The sequence below is a fragment of the Dermochelys coriacea genome, chromosome 1, assembly GCF_009764565.3.
Source record: "Dermochelys coriacea isolate rDerCor1 chromosome 1, rDerCor1.pri.v4, whole genome shotgun sequence".
Classification (NCBI taxonomy): Eukaryota; Metazoa; Chordata; order Testudines; family Dermochelyidae; genus Dermochelys; species Dermochelys coriacea.
In genome coordinates, this window is record NC_050068.2 from 215,196,347 (window position 1) to 215,214,152 (window position 17,806).

The 17,806-nt window shown below is 42.2% G+C and overlaps 1 protein-coding gene and 1 long non-coding RNA gene across 3 annotated transcripts in view; one reads left to right on the forward strand and one right to left on the reverse strand.

The window, feature by feature from the left end:
- Positions 1–11,351, forward strand: part of LOC119841356 — a 22,420-nt gene extending 11,069 nt beyond the window's left edge. Inside the window, exon 2 of the long non-coding RNA XR_006281088.1 lies at positions 10,927–11,351. This is a non-coding gene — a long non-coding RNA (uncharacterized LOC119841356). The remainder of the gene's footprint in view (positions 1–10,926) is intronic.
- Positions 10,458–15,472, reverse strand: TMEM52B (transmembrane protein 52B). Of its 2 annotated transcripts, none has more exons than XM_038368710.2 (5): positions 14,858–15,459; positions 14,140–14,183; positions 12,945–12,983; positions 12,343–12,503; positions 10,458–11,631 (listed from the first exon to the last, which is right to left on the reverse strand). In XM_038368710.2, the coding sequence occupies exons 1-5, from the start codon at positions 14,909–14,911 to the stop codon at positions 11,387–11,389; spliced, it is 543 nt and encodes a 180-aa protein (XP_038224638.1). In that variant the 5' UTR covers positions 14,912–15,459; the 3' UTR covers positions 10,458–11,386. The 2 variants fall into 2 exon arrangements, with proteins under 2 accessions (XP_038224638.1, XP_043369761.1); XM_043513826.1 differs by having other exon boundaries at positions 11,455–11,631; positions 12,317–12,503; positions 14,858–15,472.
- Between the last annotated feature and the right edge of the window lie 2,334 nt (positions 15,473–17,806).

Below are 17,806 nucleotides of genomic sequence, written 5' to 3' on the forward strand. Positions count from 1 at the left end.
GTGCTTGAGGACCCAGAGGCTGTGGAGCCAGGCTGAAACTAGAATGGATGCAGCTGGAGAGGGAAACAATGCAGCTGGAAATCCTTTGGCTCAAACTAGAGCAAGAAGAAAAAGAGAAGCAACACCAGCCCCAGGTCAATTATAAAAGGAGAACTCTCAGCCAGCAGATAACCTCCCCCAAAATCCACCCAACTGGGAGAAACTGTACTCTGCATCCAGAGAGATGTATTATGCTATTTGAAGCACTTGGGATGGGTGGCTGTAGGACTGCCCAAAACTAATGCCCCCTCCCCAGTTAAGGGGGGAGGAACCACTGAACCTAGGCATCAATTGAGTACAGGGGACAACAAATAAAAAAAAATAGGAGCAGGGGTGAGGTCAGAGTTTAAGAATCAGGGATCCAGAGGGGAAAACTGAACAGAGAACCCCTGACAGTGCCCAGTGCTCCTCAAGAGCTACCAGGGAATCAATAGACACTGCCCAGAGGAACTCTGCTGGGAGGTGTGATTGGGTAAGGGACTAGAAATAGACCCCACAATCGAAAAGCCTCCCCCAGTCCAACTTCCTCCTCCTGATATGGTGGTGATGGGATGGCCATCTTAGCCAGTGCCAGGAGGAGGTTGTCGAGGAGGTCCTGTGCCAGGATCAGGAGGTATGGGGAAAAATACAGCTTGAACCTCAGTAAGAGGTTCTGGAAGAGGTGGAAGGGGGGCTGCAACCTGACACACTTTACATTGATATACGCCAGGGTCTATCTTTTGCTGCAAAGGAGGCAGGTGTCGGAGGAGTTGGTGAACCATGACAGGAACAGGTCTGTGCTCATGGCTCTGTGAAGGAGCTGCCAACTAATATCCCCAGCAGGCCATGGGATACAGACTGGCCCACCAGGATTCCTCACCCTTTTTGGGTGGCAACAGTTTTGGTATCAGGGCTGGACACAATGGCAGGGAATTGAATAGTATAAAATACGGATGGTTCCTGTGTGCAGTTTGGAGGCAGACTGGCTGGATTTTGTGCAGTCAGTTCAGGTGGTGTGTCGGGGTGGCCAGGGAGGCTCATGGGGCAGGGTTCAGATGACAAGGTCCAGAGGGCCAGGGGTGAGAGACAGGTGGGGAGCACCCTTCTGCAGGGCCTACTCCAAGAAAACAATAGAGACTGGATGCAAGGCTACCCTCATGTCCTGGAGCAAGCAACTGGGGATGTTCAGGGTGGACAATCTCATGTGCTCTCTGATCTCCACAGGATCTGCCCAATCCCACTCTCCTCCAGAGGAAGGCTCAGAGACCCAGTGCAACTCCAGCCAGAAAAACTACAAGATCTTCTTCTGAAGGCTGGTCAGGGTTCCTGGGGGCAGTCTCAGGGTGTGGAACCAGTGCCAGAACATAGACAGGACCAGCTGGTTGAGCACCAGCTCCCTCTCTCGAAGGGAAAGGCATCAGAACAGCCCCATCCACCTCTGCAACTGGTCAGTCACTCTGGCCTTGATATTGACCCAGTTCTCCAGTGAGGAGGGATTGATGGCAGAAAGGTAGATGCCCACATAGAGCAGTGGACCCACACCCCATCAGATAGCCGAGAGCACGAGTGGGAGTGAGCTTGCCTGCCACCTTTCCTGACCACCAGGCCAGAGCTTTTGACCCAGTTGACCTGGATAGAGGAGGCTGCCAAATAGATGGGTTGTCTAACTTACACCCACACCAGTCTCCCAGGCCCTGGGCCGCGAGGAACAGGTTGTTGGCATACACTAACAGGACCACCTGCAGGTCTGGCTCTTGAAGCATCAATCCTGTCATCCTTTTGCAGAGGAGATGGAAAAAAGGACTCAATAGTGATAGGATAGAACTAGCTGGACAACAGGAATCCTGATGAAACCCCTTGACAGAAGATGATGGGTTCAGTCAAGGGCCAGTTGAGCTTGAACAGACATTCTGCAGAAGCATACAGCACTTGGAGAAAGCCCATGAAGCAGGTCCTGAAGCCAAATGCCTGCCGAGTACCCCCAAGATGCCCATGATCAGACACCTTTTCCTGGTCCAGGGACAGGACAGTGAGCAACTGACCATCTCAAGGCACAAGATGGAGTAGGTCCTGGACCTGATAGAGGTTGATGATGATGGTCCGGTCTGGGATCATGTAGGTCTGGTCAGGGTGGATCACATCCATCAGCACGGAATCCAACCGCAGCGAGATGGCCCTCACTATGACTTTGTAGTCTGTGCTGAGGAGTGAGATTAGGCGCCAGGTCCTTAGCTTGTGGAGATCCTTTTTAGGCAGCAGAGAGAGCATGTCCCCACCTGTCTAGCAGGGGAGTATCCCGCTTCCTAAGGACTCAGCCCAGATGGTGGAGATGTCTGGGTGAGGACGTCCACAGACATGTGGTGGAACTCCACAGTCAGCTCATTGATGCCTGGAGATTTCTTGGTAAGCATCAGATGGAGGGCTTCTGAGAACTTGGCCAGAGTCAGAGGCTGCTTTAGCTGTTGCCCAGTTGCCCATGCTGACCATAGGGAGTCTGTCCCACAGGCATCAATGTCAGTCAGATCCTGGGAGTATAGACTGGTGCAGAAGGCCTGGTCCTTCCCTACATGTCCACCGGATCGCCATGAGCAGTGTGCCGTCCTCCACCAGGAGGCAGGTGTGAGATGGATTGTACTGAAGAATATCTCAGCACTCTTGAAAGAATTTGTGAATTGCATCAGATTCCTGAAGAAAAGAGGGTGCCCACACTTATCACCAAGCTCTCGGGTAAAAACTTTGCACATGTTTAATGAGATGGACATGGAGGAGGCACTGAAATATGATGAGTCTTAAAAAGCTGTGTTGCGAAGGTTTCATATTATCTCAAGGGATACCACTTAAGATTTAGGAACCTTAAAATATATGATAAGATGAGTCATAGAGAATGTGTATAAAATGTGTGACTTAATGAAAAAGTGAGCAAAAGGGAAAGAGGCAGTCAATTATGACCAGTTATTTGATGTTGTTGTGTCCAAAGCTGTTAAAATAGTGACCTCAAGTAAAAAGGAAAATGGCACTGGTGTCTCAGAAGCGAACTGGGGGACAGAAAAGCAGCCAAGGGGAGAGGGGAACATTTCCAGCCCTTATTCAGCAAAGGATGATAATGTGTCTCTGTGAGTTGGGGGCGGGAGTCACTCCTTGTACCTGAGACAGCTATTAGGGCTGGCAGAATCTAGAAATTTGCAGCAGAGAGCAGGCCAAATAAGCATGTCAGCAGGGATATCATTTGCTACCCCCACTTTTAAATTGCTTTCTAAACCCTCATACTGAACAAAGGCACAGAAATCCTAAATCCTCCTATTAACACAAGCTCTGCCATTCAACCAGTATCTTCATCTTCAGTAAGACTCCGAATAATACTCCTGCAGGAATTCTGTGCCATTGCACAATGCAGAATTTGCCCATAATTAATGTTTTGTGCAGAATTTTATGTTTCCCCCGCAGAATTGGGGCTGTAGTGCTACTGGCAGCCATTAGGGACTGCTGGACTCTGCAGAGCCCAGCTCACCAGCTGGTAGTGAGTGGAGTGCCAAGCCCTGTGGGGATGGAGGCTCTGCATGCTCTGGCTGCCTGGCTTGATTGCCCGGGGACAGAGAGGGTCTGGGATACACTTTACCAGAGCAGGATGAGGAAGGGCAGGGTCACACCACACCACATCCCCCAGTGGGACAGTAAAGAAGCTGGGGGGAGTAAAGGCTCTGGGGGGAAAGGGATGCCCCGTGGCTTGGCTCTGGGGGGAGAGAGGTGCACATGTCTAGACCTGGGGGTGCCCCATAGCTGGCTCAGGGAGAGGGGTTGCAGGTGTTGGACCCGGGGGTTTCCCATGGTTGGGCTCTGGAGGGAGGGGGGTGCAGGTGTTTGGGACCTGGGGAGACCCATGCAGCCCCCTCCAGCACCCCTCAACCGGAACCGGGTTGTCATAGGTGTTTCTTTGACTCTCTACTGCTGGGGGAATCTTTTTTTGTTGTCTGTATTGTTAGCTTAATTGTTGACAGGTATTTTGAAATACATTACCAAAATAATTGAAACTGGAGTGATTATACTGTGTTATTCTGACAAAAAATATGCAGAATTTTAAAATATTGTGCGCAGAATTTTTAATTATTTGGCACAGAATCTCCGCAGGCATAGAATAAGAAAAACAAGGGAAGAGAGAAGAATGTACAGAGAGGCCCCTGTGGGGAAAATCAGAAATCCTGGGGAGCCTTATAAACAACTGCTTGTGCCTGCAGCATCAGTGTTGTTAGCCCTACATCTGCCTTTCATTGCCATCAACTGTCTGTGATTCATGACCTCCATCCTTAATGGCTGGATGCCATTCCATTAGCAACTACTATCGCAGAGGTGATAATCTCTCACATGGACCATTTATTTTGGCAGATGGGCTGCCCCACCTGGCTATCACAATAGGCCTCCATTTATCTCAGAAAGGGCCAACATTTTTCTTCCTCAGCATGGCATCAGGCATGCTGAAGCCTTTTTCTCTCACCAGAAAATACTGGGGAGTCTGGTTTCCCTGTATTTTAAAGCAAAGAAAGAAGGTGTATTTGCTGCCAGAGTGTCTTTTAATTCTGCTTTGTGTGCTGTCTGTTAGCACTACATGGAAATTCTCCATTTGGTGACCAGTGTCACTTATGACACAAGTTTCATTTGGCACTGGATTTGTTAACTATCCCAGAACCACTATGAGCCCATTAGCTCTTGGGCTAGGGAACCAAGTTAGCCACTTCCAGCAGACAATGGCTAATTGTGCAGATGCCAACCTCTCCATCTGTACTCTTAGGTGATGGCTTTGTGTTGCCTATGTTGAGAACCCAGTTTGACAGTTCTATTTTCTGTAGCTTCTTACATTTGCAAAAGAGCTTTTCACATCTGCAGAACTGATCTAAAGGTTCTGTCTAAGCTCCAGCTGCTGAAACAGCTGCAGCTAGTACAATTACAGGATTTTGGAAAGCAGCTCTACACATTACAAGAAGCAGCGCCACTGGGGAAAAGCCAAACCCCAAGATTGCAACACCCAGTCTGTCGGTTCACAGTTGTTATTTCTAGTCCACTGAGGACGAAGGGACTACACACCCTTAGTGCCTCTGCATATCACAGGCGCATTTTGGATTCTATTCTTTCTGGCTACACCCACTTAATTCACACTGTTCCTTCAAAGGTGCCACTTAGCTACAACCCCTCTAAACAATTCCTGAAGCTGCTAATCAGTTGTCTTGGGAATTGGGTAATACTCTGCCATATGTTGGCTGGAATGGTCACTAAAGAATAATGTGAAATGCTGCTGCTTCCTCCTCTCTGCTCTGAAATTAATTGCTTTGTGTTTGCTCTGCTCCCAGACCATTCCCTCATTCACTGGATAAGCAATTCCTTATTGGAAGGAGGTATTACCTAATAGCTAGAGCAGGGAAGAGGGAGTCCAGTCTCTGGCAAGTCACTTAAAGGCTCTGTGCCTCAGAAATGGAGGGTAGTAAATGCTTACCTGCCATACAGGGAGCTTGTGAAACTTAATGGGTTAATGTCTGTAAAGTGTTTTGAGATCTTTGAATGAATATTTTAAGTATTACTTTTATTTTTATTTTATTAATAAGGATAATCATTTGAACGGTTGTTTTTCTTTTTCCTTTTAAAGAATAAGAAAATAGTGTACAGAGTATATGTGCCAAAATGTAACCATCTCTTGAGTGGAATGTAGAAGCCATTCTGTATCAGTGACACTACATAACAGTTAAGTAAGCTGTATAATTCTTCAATGATTAACAGAGTGATTATTCTAATTCCTTTATGCATCTTATGCCTTATTTAAGAGTTATCCATGTCACAGCTGCAGTTACTACTCACAGGTACAGAAAAAAGTCACTACTTAAAGAACATATTTGATTAAATGCTGTATTCATTTATTAGCTATTCAGTTAAAGAGCCTTCACTATCTTTAATAATACTTTACATTTATATATCACTTGTAATCTCAAAGGGTTTCAAAGAGCTTTATCACTAATAAACTGCCATACAAAGTATACTCAAGGTCCATAGCCGTCAATGAAATGCAGTCATCTCTGGTGTGGGACAAGTCAGCTGTCTAATAGCATTCAGCATCACTAAACAACAGATTAGCAATGGAGCTAAAGAAAAATGCTATATGCCCTTAGGATCTTCTGGAAGAATCGAGGGAGCCTAAATCTAATTAATTATAATAAACAGGTATTAAGTCCAGTCATTGGAATTAATATTCCTATTCTTTCACAAAGGGAGGCAGTGAGGCCTAAAAGATGGAGCTGAGAAATGGGACTCAGGAGACCTAGGTTCTAATACCAGCTCTGCTGCTGGATGTCTTTGGGAAAATCACTTTCCCTCTCAGTACCTTAGTTTCCCCATCTATAACATGGGAATAATGATGCTAATCTCCCTGTGTATGATGCTTTGCTGCTCCTCTGAAACATATTACTACTGGATCTTTACTGACTAGGTTCTCATTTTTAAGTCTTATGTGAAGAAAACAACTTCCAGAATCATAGTGCTTTCTAGTACTAGGTTGAGATATTGCGGTCAGTATAGATTCAAAGACGAACGTAAACCCTGCTGGGTCACTCATGCTACTCCTTGGAGAACAGTGCCCCCTAGTGCTCGGACATTGAGGTCAGTAATGACGTAAAGAGAAAAACATCCCCTACTCAGTCACTAGTATTACTCCACACACCTTTTCTTTCATGTGATTTTTTCAGTGATTGAACACATTTCAAAGGGTCTGAAATAGCAGCATTCTGTTCTGTCTTGCCCTGGTGAGCCCTGAATAAATGGTCCATTATGAGAGGTCTAGTTATTATTTCTGAAGTTGTCCACCTGAAGTCAAAGTACAGTAGTAGGACATAGCCCTATAATAGGTGAGGTTAATTTCCCCCTCATCCTATGAAAACACACTGAACCAAAAATTACAGTGCTATTGAGTGCTAAAAAGGTTAATTGTGACCAGATACTTAACACAATTAATATTAACAACAAGGAGGAAGGAATACAAGCCAGAATGGGGAAATACAAATTAAAGATATTTAGATAAGTTTGCAGGTGACACACAAATTGGGGGACTGGTAAATAATGGAGCGGACCAGGTCACTGAATTAGACCAATCTGGATCACTTGTTAAACTGAGTGCAAGAAAACAATATATGCTTTCATACAGCTAAACATAAATACAGTAGATACATCTAGGATCAAAGAATGTAGGCCATACTTAAAAGACGGGGAACTTTATCCTGGGAAGCAGTGATTCTGAAAAAGATTGGGTGTTTTAATGGATAAAGAGAAGGTTAAAGGGTAACTTGATTACAGTTTATAAGTACCCACAATGAGAAAACTATGTAATAATGGGCTCTTCAATCTAACCGAGACAGATATAACATGATCTCATCAATGGATGAAAGCTGAAGTTGGACAAAATCAGATTGGAAATAAGGAATACATTTTGAACAGTGAGAATAATTAACCATTGGAACAATTTATCAAGGGTCATGGTAGGTTCTCCATCCTTGGCAATGTTTAAATCAGTATTGGATATTTTTTTAAAAATATCTGTTCTACGAGTTATTTTGGGGAAATTCTATGGACTGTCATACAGGACGTCAGACTAGATGATCATAATGGCCCTTTCTGGCCTTGGAATCTATGAATCTGTTAATCATCTTGTAAGCACTTGGAGGATAATAGGACAATATTATATATAGTAGATATATATAATAGACAATATGGATTTGTCAAGAACAAATCATTCCAAACCATTTCCTTCTCTAATAGGGTTACCAGCTGAGTAGATGGGGGTTGGGGGGGAGAAGACTGAGGGGCGACCTGATAACAGTCTTCAAATATGTTAAAGAAAAGGATGGTGATTATTGTTCTCCAGGTCCATTAGAAGTAGGACAAGAAATTGGAGCAAGGGAGATAGGTCAAATAGTAGGAAAAAACTTTCTAATTATAAGAATAGTTGAATTCTGGGACAGGCTTCCAAGGGAGGTTGTGGAATGATAAATCCCTGTTATGGATGTTCTAGGTTTACTTAACCCTGTCTCAGTGCGGGGGCCTGGACTAGATGACTTCTGAACAGCTCTTCTAACCCTGCATTTCTGTTATTCTGTAATCCACATAGAAATTACAATGTGCTCAGATACCATTCCTGCCAAGTGGAGCAAGACTGACATCTAGTGTCTATGTATGCTCACATAAACTCACATAAATGTAAAGAACTAGGCTGTTCTATTCAGAGCCAGAAAAGGGCTGGAGCAAGTAAAGGAATGGTATGTTCCAAGTGGAAAAGATCTTCAAGGATTCCTGGAACTTTGTGCACTTGGCAGAGTTGTATCCAGAGTCAACAGATTCTAATTACTCTGTTCCTGGCCTTTATTATTCAGTAAACCTAAAATCTCCAGGAAACAATATAATGGATTAATTGGGTCTTGAGTGGATGTTAAAGATCAGCAACTAGAATAGATTTATCCAGTCTACACAAATAATTATTAATAATAATTTGAGCTGGCTGAATAGTGGAAAAACAGATCTGTAAATATATTCATGAGTCATTGGTATACTTCTACACATGGGATCTTACTAGTGGCAAACAGTTGGACAGTGGATAATTCAAGAAAATGTTCATGGATCTGGGGAGGATTTCACCTGGTAAGTTGAGATGCTGATTCAGTTCCATGCTCTATCACAGATTTCCTGTGTGACCTTGAGCAGGTCACTTAAGTCTCTTATGACTCAACTCCGCATCTGTACAATGGGGATAATAGCACTGCCTCACAGAGATATTCTGAGGATAAAAACATTAAAGATTTATGAGGTGATCAGAAGCTAAGCTTACAGAGGCTATATTTATAGCTATTTATTTGTCTGTTTGTTTATTTAGCTATTTATTTGTCTGAATATTCACACGTAAATGTGTCATTAATTCATCACTATTGTTTGCCATTATGTCTAACATTTTTCCATCATCCAGTTAGTGAGGAGAAACAATACCATGTAACTTAGATGATCAATCACACACCAGAAAAAGTAGCTATTCCAAGGAGCAGTTTGCAGACTATCCATTGGTTGAAAATTATTCATACAAACTATTTGAAGAAGAATCATGAATAATTAATATATTTAAGGGTTCTGCTTGATAACAATCCAAAGCAGTGTGGACCAATTCATATTCATTTTCATTGTCAGAGTCAGATGCCACCAGCAGAAGGTTGATTTTTCTTTTTTGGTGGTTCGGGTTCTATAGTGTTTCTCTTTTAAGACTTCTGAAAGCATGCTCCATCCCTTGTCTCTCAGATTTTGGAAGGCACTTCATATTCTTAAACCTTGGGTTGAGTGCTGTAGCTGTCTTTAGAAATCTCATATTGGTATCTTCTTTATATTTTGTCAAATCTGCAGTGAAAGTGTTCTTAAAATGAACAACATGTGCTGGATCATCATCGGAGACTGCTATAACATGAAATATATGGCATATTGTGGGTAAAACAGAATAGGAGACATACAATTCTCCCCCCAAGGAGTTCAATCACAAATGTAATTAATGCATTATTTTTTTATTGAGCATCATCAACATGGAAGCATGTCCTCTGGAATGGTGGCTGTAGCATGAAGGGGCATACGAATGTTTAGCATAACTAGCATGTCAATACCTTGCAATGCCGGCTACAAAAGTGCCATGCAAATACCTGTTGTCACTTTCAGGTGACATTGTAAATAAGAAGGGGGCAGCATTATCTCCAATAAATGTAAACAAACTTGTTTGTCTTAGCAATTGGCTGAACAAAAAGTAGGACTGAGTGGACTTGTAGGTTCTGAAGTTTTACATTCTTTTGCTTTTGAGTGCAGTTATGTAATAAAAAATCTACATCTGTAAGTTGCACTTACATGATAAATAGATTGCACTGTAGTACTTGTATGAGGTGAATTGAAAAATACAATTTCTTTTGTTTGCCATTTTTACAGTGCAAATATTTGTAATAATAATATAAAGCGAGCACTGTCAACTTTGTATACTGTTGTAATTGAAATCAATATATTTCAAAATGTAGAAAAACATCAAAAATATTTAATACATTTCAATTGGTATTCTATTGTTTAACAGTGCGATTAAAATGGCGATTAATCACAATTAAATTTTTTAAGTTAACCATGTGAGTTAACTGTGATTGATCGACAGCCCTAATTTTTATCTATTTAAATTTTCCACTGTTGCAGGAAATTATGGGGAGGTCAGACAACTGGAGGGAGGTCAGATAATTTTTTATTGACAGACATTGAAAAAACAGTTAAAGTTTTATTCTTGAATCAAACTAATAAGTTCTCATGCAGCATTTTTCTTACTTTACGTATCTGTACATTTTGATTATTATCAATGGAAATATTTTTTGTCCATTTGTGAGTGTATGTTGAAATTGATGTTAACTGACATTTGCTGATAAAAAAGCTAATCCTTCCAAGCCTAGTAATAATACACAGATAAATATTAATTGAGTTTATTTCAACAGCAGTGTTTCTGCCCCTTCCCATCTCTGATCTGTTATCCCACATAACACATTTTTTTGAGTTCAAATATAAGCTCTTCAGGACTGGGCCTCTTGTTTTTCAATATGGTCTATAAAGCACTGCATGTATCTACAGTGTTATATGATCACAGTTATGTACTGTATATAAGCAGGTGGTGTTACCAGCCTGCTCCAAAATATAAACACTGTATAAGGTTAAACTCACCCTTTTCTTGGGGTGTGTCTATTAATAAGGTAATTAATAATAATAAAACACAAATTCCACCTCAAGCTCTTTCCCTAATTTTGGCTGTTCCTAGGGTTCTTCCATCAGATCTCTGTGTCCTGTGCCTGTCTCCCTCTAACAAAATAACCATTCCCACTTCCCTTACAGCCCAGTTGGAGTGACTGAGCCACACCTGTCACAATGAGCCATCAGGAAACAGTCAGCATCTTCCTGCAGGACACCAACACCTGTCAGCAGAGTGGGTCAACAGAATAACTCTGCTGCCATGATGCAAGGCACTAACGATGGTGCTAGAGACTACGGTGATGGGCATCTTATTGATGTGTGTAATGAAAGTAATAAATAATAATAATGAATAACAATAACTAATTAACAATAAAAGATCCCAGTGAGGAATCAAGAGAGATCCATGAAAATATTATGAGTCATAAAGTATTAGGAAATTGAGTTACTCTCTTTGTTCAGGACATTAGATTAAAGAGGAGAATAACCTGAACTGTATTACTGAGCCCACCTAGAACAGATTTTGGACCCTCCCCTTGAATATTAGTACTCTGCATTGTTGTTCAAATTAAAAAAAAAAAAAAAGAAATTGGGTGCATTCACATCAGGGGAGGTCTTGTTGTGAATCATCTTTCACAGCTGATGCCTGTTGCTTTTCCTCTAGCACTGGGGCCAGGTCTGGGACTCTCTGCCCAGTCCGGGCTACCGTGAACCTGCTCATATGTAGGGCCTCCTCATAGACTGGAGGGGTCTCCGATCCGCAAGGGGGTGGTGCTCCTAGCACGGCATTGTGGGAATGTGCCACAGCCAGTATCCTCCTGGCAGCAGGACCAAACACAGAATGCAGAGCTGAAAGGAGTGAGATTGGGAAAGGTTAATCTTCCCCTGGAACCATCAAATACCAGACAGAGAGCACAAATATACTTGCTGTGCAAGGCTTTTCCGAGCTACACACAGTTGGTGCCAATCACCTTTCTTCTCCAAGGCCATCCCTTCTCATCAGACACATCCTCTACCTAAACGTTCCACAAATGCTTCTCTCCGCTGCTGGACCTGTCCTCATTCCACCAAAGGAAGTGTTCCACCTTCATTCCCTACTTCCCAGCTAGCTGGATCTTCCAGATATATCCCATGAAATCCCCCAATCTCAACTCGCAGATGCCCCCATTCCCCAGCATCAAGCAATCTGGCCCATACACCAGCTGTTAGGACCCTCCCTCTACTACCCCAGCAAGTGACATGATGACCCATATGCGGCTAAGACCAGACCTGATCCTTGAACCCCTAGTTTCAAACTTTTGGGGCTCTAGAATTTGGCACTTTGAAGTATGTTATGGGTTCTAGACTTAAGGGGACAGCTCCTTAGCTGGTGTAAATCAATGTAGCACTATTTACCACAGTGGAGCTTTCTGACTTATACCAGCTGAAGATCTAGCCCTTGAAATTCATGGGATACAAAGGTCTGAATTGTTCAGACCTTCAGTTTCTGGATTCTGGAATATGTTCAAGGATTCTCAGCCTTCTCTACATCTACCTTGGCTTCTGCATGGTCACACTCACAAGTGATAGTGCTCTGGAGAGTGTTGTCATGATCAAAGGCGATGACTGTGACCTCATAGGGGTGGGAACCCGACTCCTCCCCTGCCTGCCGGCAGCAGCACCTCATGCAGGCTGACACCAGGCCACATAGAAGCAGCAGCCCACCAATTGCCACAACCAGCCTGTAGAGGGAGAGGGAGTAGCGTTATTGCCATACCTTTTTTATGTACAGATACTGAATAGATTCTAAGAAGTGATCACACTCATTTTACTAACATTTAAAGAGACAGTCCTTTAAAAAGAAAAAAGCACTCAGCTGCACATCTGTGCTGTGAAATCGTGAATGTTGTACATCTTAAATTTCTCATAATAAAACTAATGCATTTAATAAAAATGTGTGACTGAGAAGAGGGAAAGAGATATGTTCATGTTTAATGTGTTATCTAATACTAAGGAAGGGGAAAACACAATACATCCTTCATAACACTAGAGGGAACTGAGGGAAAGAGGAGAAGGGAGGAATTGTTCGATTTTTGTCACTTAAAGGATCAGATTTAATGCTATCAATTGCTTGCTAACTTAAGTGACAAATACAAATGATATTTATGTAAGTATAAACTTACCAGATGTACCAGAGACGGACCCAATCAGTGCTTGAGCAGCTGAGAAAAAGAGGGTGAAAGAAAGAGTTAACTACATAACATCATAGCAATATGGGATGGAGAAATTCCCTGTTTGATCCTATCCTTAACTCCCATCTTCACTCCAGTTGATGAAAGATTGGAGACTGGTCTCTACTATAAGTTTTAAATGAGTCACATGATGGAGCTTCCACCACTTCTCAGTGAGGAGACTATTCTTCAGTCTAATAAATCTCATTGTTAGAAATTTTTTCTTAATAGCCAGCCTCAAATTTTCTCTTTTATTCAGCTTCATCCCATTTTCTCCAAGTTCTCCCTATCACACACACACACTTCGTGACTATATTATTCTGTTTACATCCTTCAGATACTTGCAGAGAGTTCTAATGTCTGCATCTTCCTTATTTTTTCTTCATAAATCAGCGCTTCCAGCCCAATTTTTTTGTTGTTTTTCTTTGAATTTCTCTCCCAATTTGTCATCCTCTTTTTGGAAGTGGGTACACTGCACATTTCTTTACCTATAATTAGTAGAGTTGATCAAACAGATCACAAAGATGTTTTGCAAAACGTTTCTCTCAATAAAATATCAAATTTTCTGTGGCTGCTTTCACACTTCTTTTGCATTCACTTTCTGTTGATATTCCTGCAAACAGCCTTCCTAGTAGGAATGTTCACAGCAGAATTTACAATATAGTCATTCAAATTCCTACTGGTGAGTGTTTGCACTGGAAGCCCAGGAAATATTACACTCTTCCCTTTAAGGAGCATGAACAATACCACTTGACCTATGTGTCCTATCAAAACTAACTAATACAGCTTGAATTCTGAATATTGAATCCTTACAATGAACTGCTAAAAACAGTGATAGAACAAAAATTAATCCCAGACACTTCTTGGCAAAAGTTTTCAAACCACCAATACCCCTGAAAAAATAAAATGCAGACAATTTGCAAGTACAAAGACAGGGCAAATACATCAAATAAATTGTATGTTACAAATTAGTAACTCAGATCTAACAAACAAACTTTCTGGCCCTGGAAAATGCTTGCTCACAATTTACCAATACTGTTAACTAAAGCAAACTCTGAGAGGCAAGGCCATCAGCTAAGATTCCTCCCATGTCTGTCACTTCCGCCCTCAACCTCTTCTGAAAAGAATGCAGGATGTGTATACTCACTGTTCAGCATTCACACAGGTCTCTTCACATCTCACTTGGGGAAACTATAAGGAGAGTAAAGGCAATCAGGGTGAATTCTCCTCACTTAGTCTCCTTGATGTCCTGTGTTCAATATCTCTCTCATCCACCCTAATGCCAATCCTAATGCCCCCACCCGTGGATTCACAGTTACCCACTCTCTTTCATCCCTCTCACCCACCCCATCATTAATCTGAATTCTCCTCTTCCCCATGCAAACATGTAATTTATATTTTACCTTCCCCTGCCTCCATTATAGACCTAAATTCCCTTCTGTTCTCTCTTTCCACAGACTATTACCTGCTCTCTACATCCTATATGACAGAACTGAATTCCCCTCTATGTCTAAAAACATAGACCCATCAATATCCTATTATTTACTGTGCCCACTACATATCTGAATTCCACACTGCACTGATGGATCTCCAGTTACCCCATTTTTTATCATTCCTCAATGTAGATTTTATTAACCACACAATTCTCTTGCTTCACTTATCCCCACTTGCTCTACATCCTAGCATCCTCTTTACTGCTTTGAATTCTCCTCTGCCCCTACTTTATTTCCCCAATACTTTTAAATATCAGGGAAATTCTTACTTCATATCTATCTTTGGCTCAAATCCCCTTGAACTTTCTGATGTAATACAGTGCCCTAGCAGAGGCCAAACTCTGCCAAAGAGGAACCTATGATGTGACTCACCCAAGAGAGACTTGCCAGAGCAGAGAGGGTCACGAGTGGGCTACCGATCCCCATGAAGAAAAAAACAGCTGACTTTGCTGTCTCATGTAGCCCAGGGCCAGTGCCTCCTTCCTAATTTCAGTTCATCCTCGCCAGTCCTCACAGTGGGGTGAGGAGCAGGGAAACTCCCTTTCCAGGGTGAGTTCCTTCTTTCTTCTTCTTCCTCTACTGCTTTCTGCACCCTTCTGGGTTTGTCTTTCCTTCTCACACACACTCTGTCTGCCTTCTTCTCTCTTTGTCTGTCTATATATCTCTGCCCATGTCTGTCTCTCTCTGTTACTCTCTTTCTCTCCCTTCAGAAGAGAGCTTAAACACTATCCAGTCACTTCATGAAAAGAACTGAGGATGCCAGTAACTTAGCTTTGCTATTTCCAACTGATCTAGCTCAGGAAGTCAATGAGAAAAATGTACCCATGATTCGGAAAGAAGGGAGAATGGAGAACTCTCTTCTGTGGGGGGGAAGCTGCTCTGACCTCATTCATTCCCAATTACTTCTCTCCCCGCCCCCTCATCCAGCGAGACTGGTGCAGTTTGAAGGTCATTTGTTCACCTTCTGCTTTACTCGGATGTGACCCCTCCTGTTCCCCTCCCTCAACACCCTCCCATCATTATACTTTTGCTGTTCTGGACTGCTGAGTCTAACCAGAAGCTCAGAATCAGAATAGAAACCACATTGCACTTGGGACATTCCTGCTGGCGCAGGATGGGCAGAACTGGGGGGGTGGGGAGTGGGGTGTTATGGAATACCTAAAAACTTCTCCACACACCCCTCACTCTTAATATGCAGTGCTCCCTTCTCCTCAACTGGTGCCTCTACCCTTTGCTCTGGTGATCACCTCAGTCCTGATATGCAGAACTCTATGCTATTCCAGTCATGGCCCCCATCTCTTCCAGCTTTACCAAAGCACACAGTCTTGACCTACAGAGACCTCCACTATTCAAGGCTTGAGTTCCTTACACAGCTCTACCGGTGTCCCTCAAACCTGTCCTGCAGCTCCCCTGCTATTGCAGTCCTGGGCTCCCCATACAGCTCTGCCAATGCCCCACAACTCCTTTACCATAGTAGAAAATGTTTTGTTGCTTCTCCTCCTGCATACATTACAATTGTCCCTCCAGCTATTTAACTTAATAGGCCTCTTTTAATGACCTGCTGTTTTCCCTCTTGTATAATCACTTTGGATTTCTATTACATTACTGCTCACGGGTATCCATGAAGTGCTTCCATGTATGTAATTAGCATCTCTCTCTCTCACACATACTGTTTCCAATAGTTGAAACAGAAAAATTGCTCCTCAGTAATGTGTTATTATTTCTGCCCTGCAACCATCCAGGACTGGTACATGAATATGTGTATGAGGAAGTGAGCAGTGCAGAGACTAGTGGAACTTGTTACTCCATGTTGCAATCACGTTGCATCCATATTAAGCTGGTGAATCATTAGCCCTGGTCATGGCTATTAAAGGCAAAGAGCAGAACCAATGGATTCATAAACATAACACACACATTCCCCCCCAAAGGGGGCTAAGAACCATCCACTATGAGCAACCTCCAAAAGAATCATGGGCTTCTCAGGCTGTTCAGATTGTGATCTTTCTATCTATCCGTCTGTCTGGTCATCTCTCCCTCACCCTTCTATCTAAATTAGTTTATGATCTGGGCCTATATACTGAATACTGGTGTGCAAAGAAGAAACATGCAAAAACACACTAGAGGCTTCTTTCCCATCTGCAGACTGCTCCAGATTCCTGTTCTTTCCTTTCTTTAAATGTGCCTATATATTATGGAAGTTTCAAATGAAAAGACAGTACAGCCTTCACTGCATACAACTCTTAGAGCTGAAGTGGCTCAACACACAATAACCAAAAAAATCAAGTGCAAATTATAAGTGTGGACTCAACTTTTCTGCAGCTTTACAACTCAGACTCTTTTAACAACCCAGAAAACTAAAACTAAAACTAAAAAAAGTCTGGGTCATTGCATTTACAACTGATTCACTGTGACCCTAGATGTATGACCATTTCTCCAAACTGTTCTTTCCAGCCACCAGGTATTCAGCTAATGTAAATCAAGATTGCTTCACTGAAAGTCAGTGGAGCTATACTGATTTACACCAGCTGAGGATCTGGTCCATCATATGTAACCATCCATTGAAGTCCAAATTGTCAGTTTTAGTTTTAGTTCAATAGCTATCGACAACAGAGTCAATCAGATTTTTTAGTGAAATGCTACTATTAGAAGAAAATTTCAATTTTAGACTGATCAAATTTCGCAAAATATCACATGAAGTGATAAACATTTCTCTAATGAAAGAGCAACATTATAACCTGAAATTGTGACCTTCAGAGAGCACATGATCATTCATTCTGGCTGAACTATGTTGGCTCGAGTTCTTTAATTTCTGTGGCCTCTGGTAATACCATGGTTATAGTTGGGCATAGTAATTTAACCATGGCCTCGTTAATCTATTACACAGTGACAGAATAATTCACTTTCAATTTGATACTTTGGCTCATTTATCACATGACTTTATTTTCCTTTGATTTGTTTTACAACGAAATCAGTTTTTTCCACCAGATTTTCCCCCTTTTTAGAAGTTTAAAGCAAGTGATTATATCCTTTACAAAATTGCTCACAAACATCCTTGTCTTGTTGATGTGTTCTGCTGTTGTCATATTTTTCAAGGGCCCATTACATGTTCAGCAGTGAAATTTGTACTTCCTACTGGTTTCAGAGTAGCAGCCGTGTTAGTCTGTGTCCGCAAAAAGAAAAAAAGAGTACTTGTGGCACCTTAGAGACTCACAAATTTATTTGAGCATAAACTTTCATGAGTTACAGCTCTCTTCATCGGATGCATGCAGTAGAAAATACAGTGGGGAGATTTTATATACACAGAGAACATGAAACAATGGG

Bases quoted from the DNA above. Each gene is read 5' to 3' on its own strand.
- TMEM52B (XM_038368710.2), bottom strand. From the start codon at position 14,911: ATGGGGATCGGTAGCCCACTCGTGACCCTCTCTGCTCTGGCAAGTCTC. The intron at 14,184-14,857 runs GTGAGTCACATC...CTCTCCTTATAG, and splicing joins CTCTGGCAAGTCTCTCTTGG to TTTCCCCAAGTGAGATGTGA. The intron at 12,504-12,944 runs GTAAGTTTATAC...CTCCCTCTACAG, and splicing joins GTCCGTCTCTGGTACATCTG to GCTGGTTGTGGCAATTGGTG.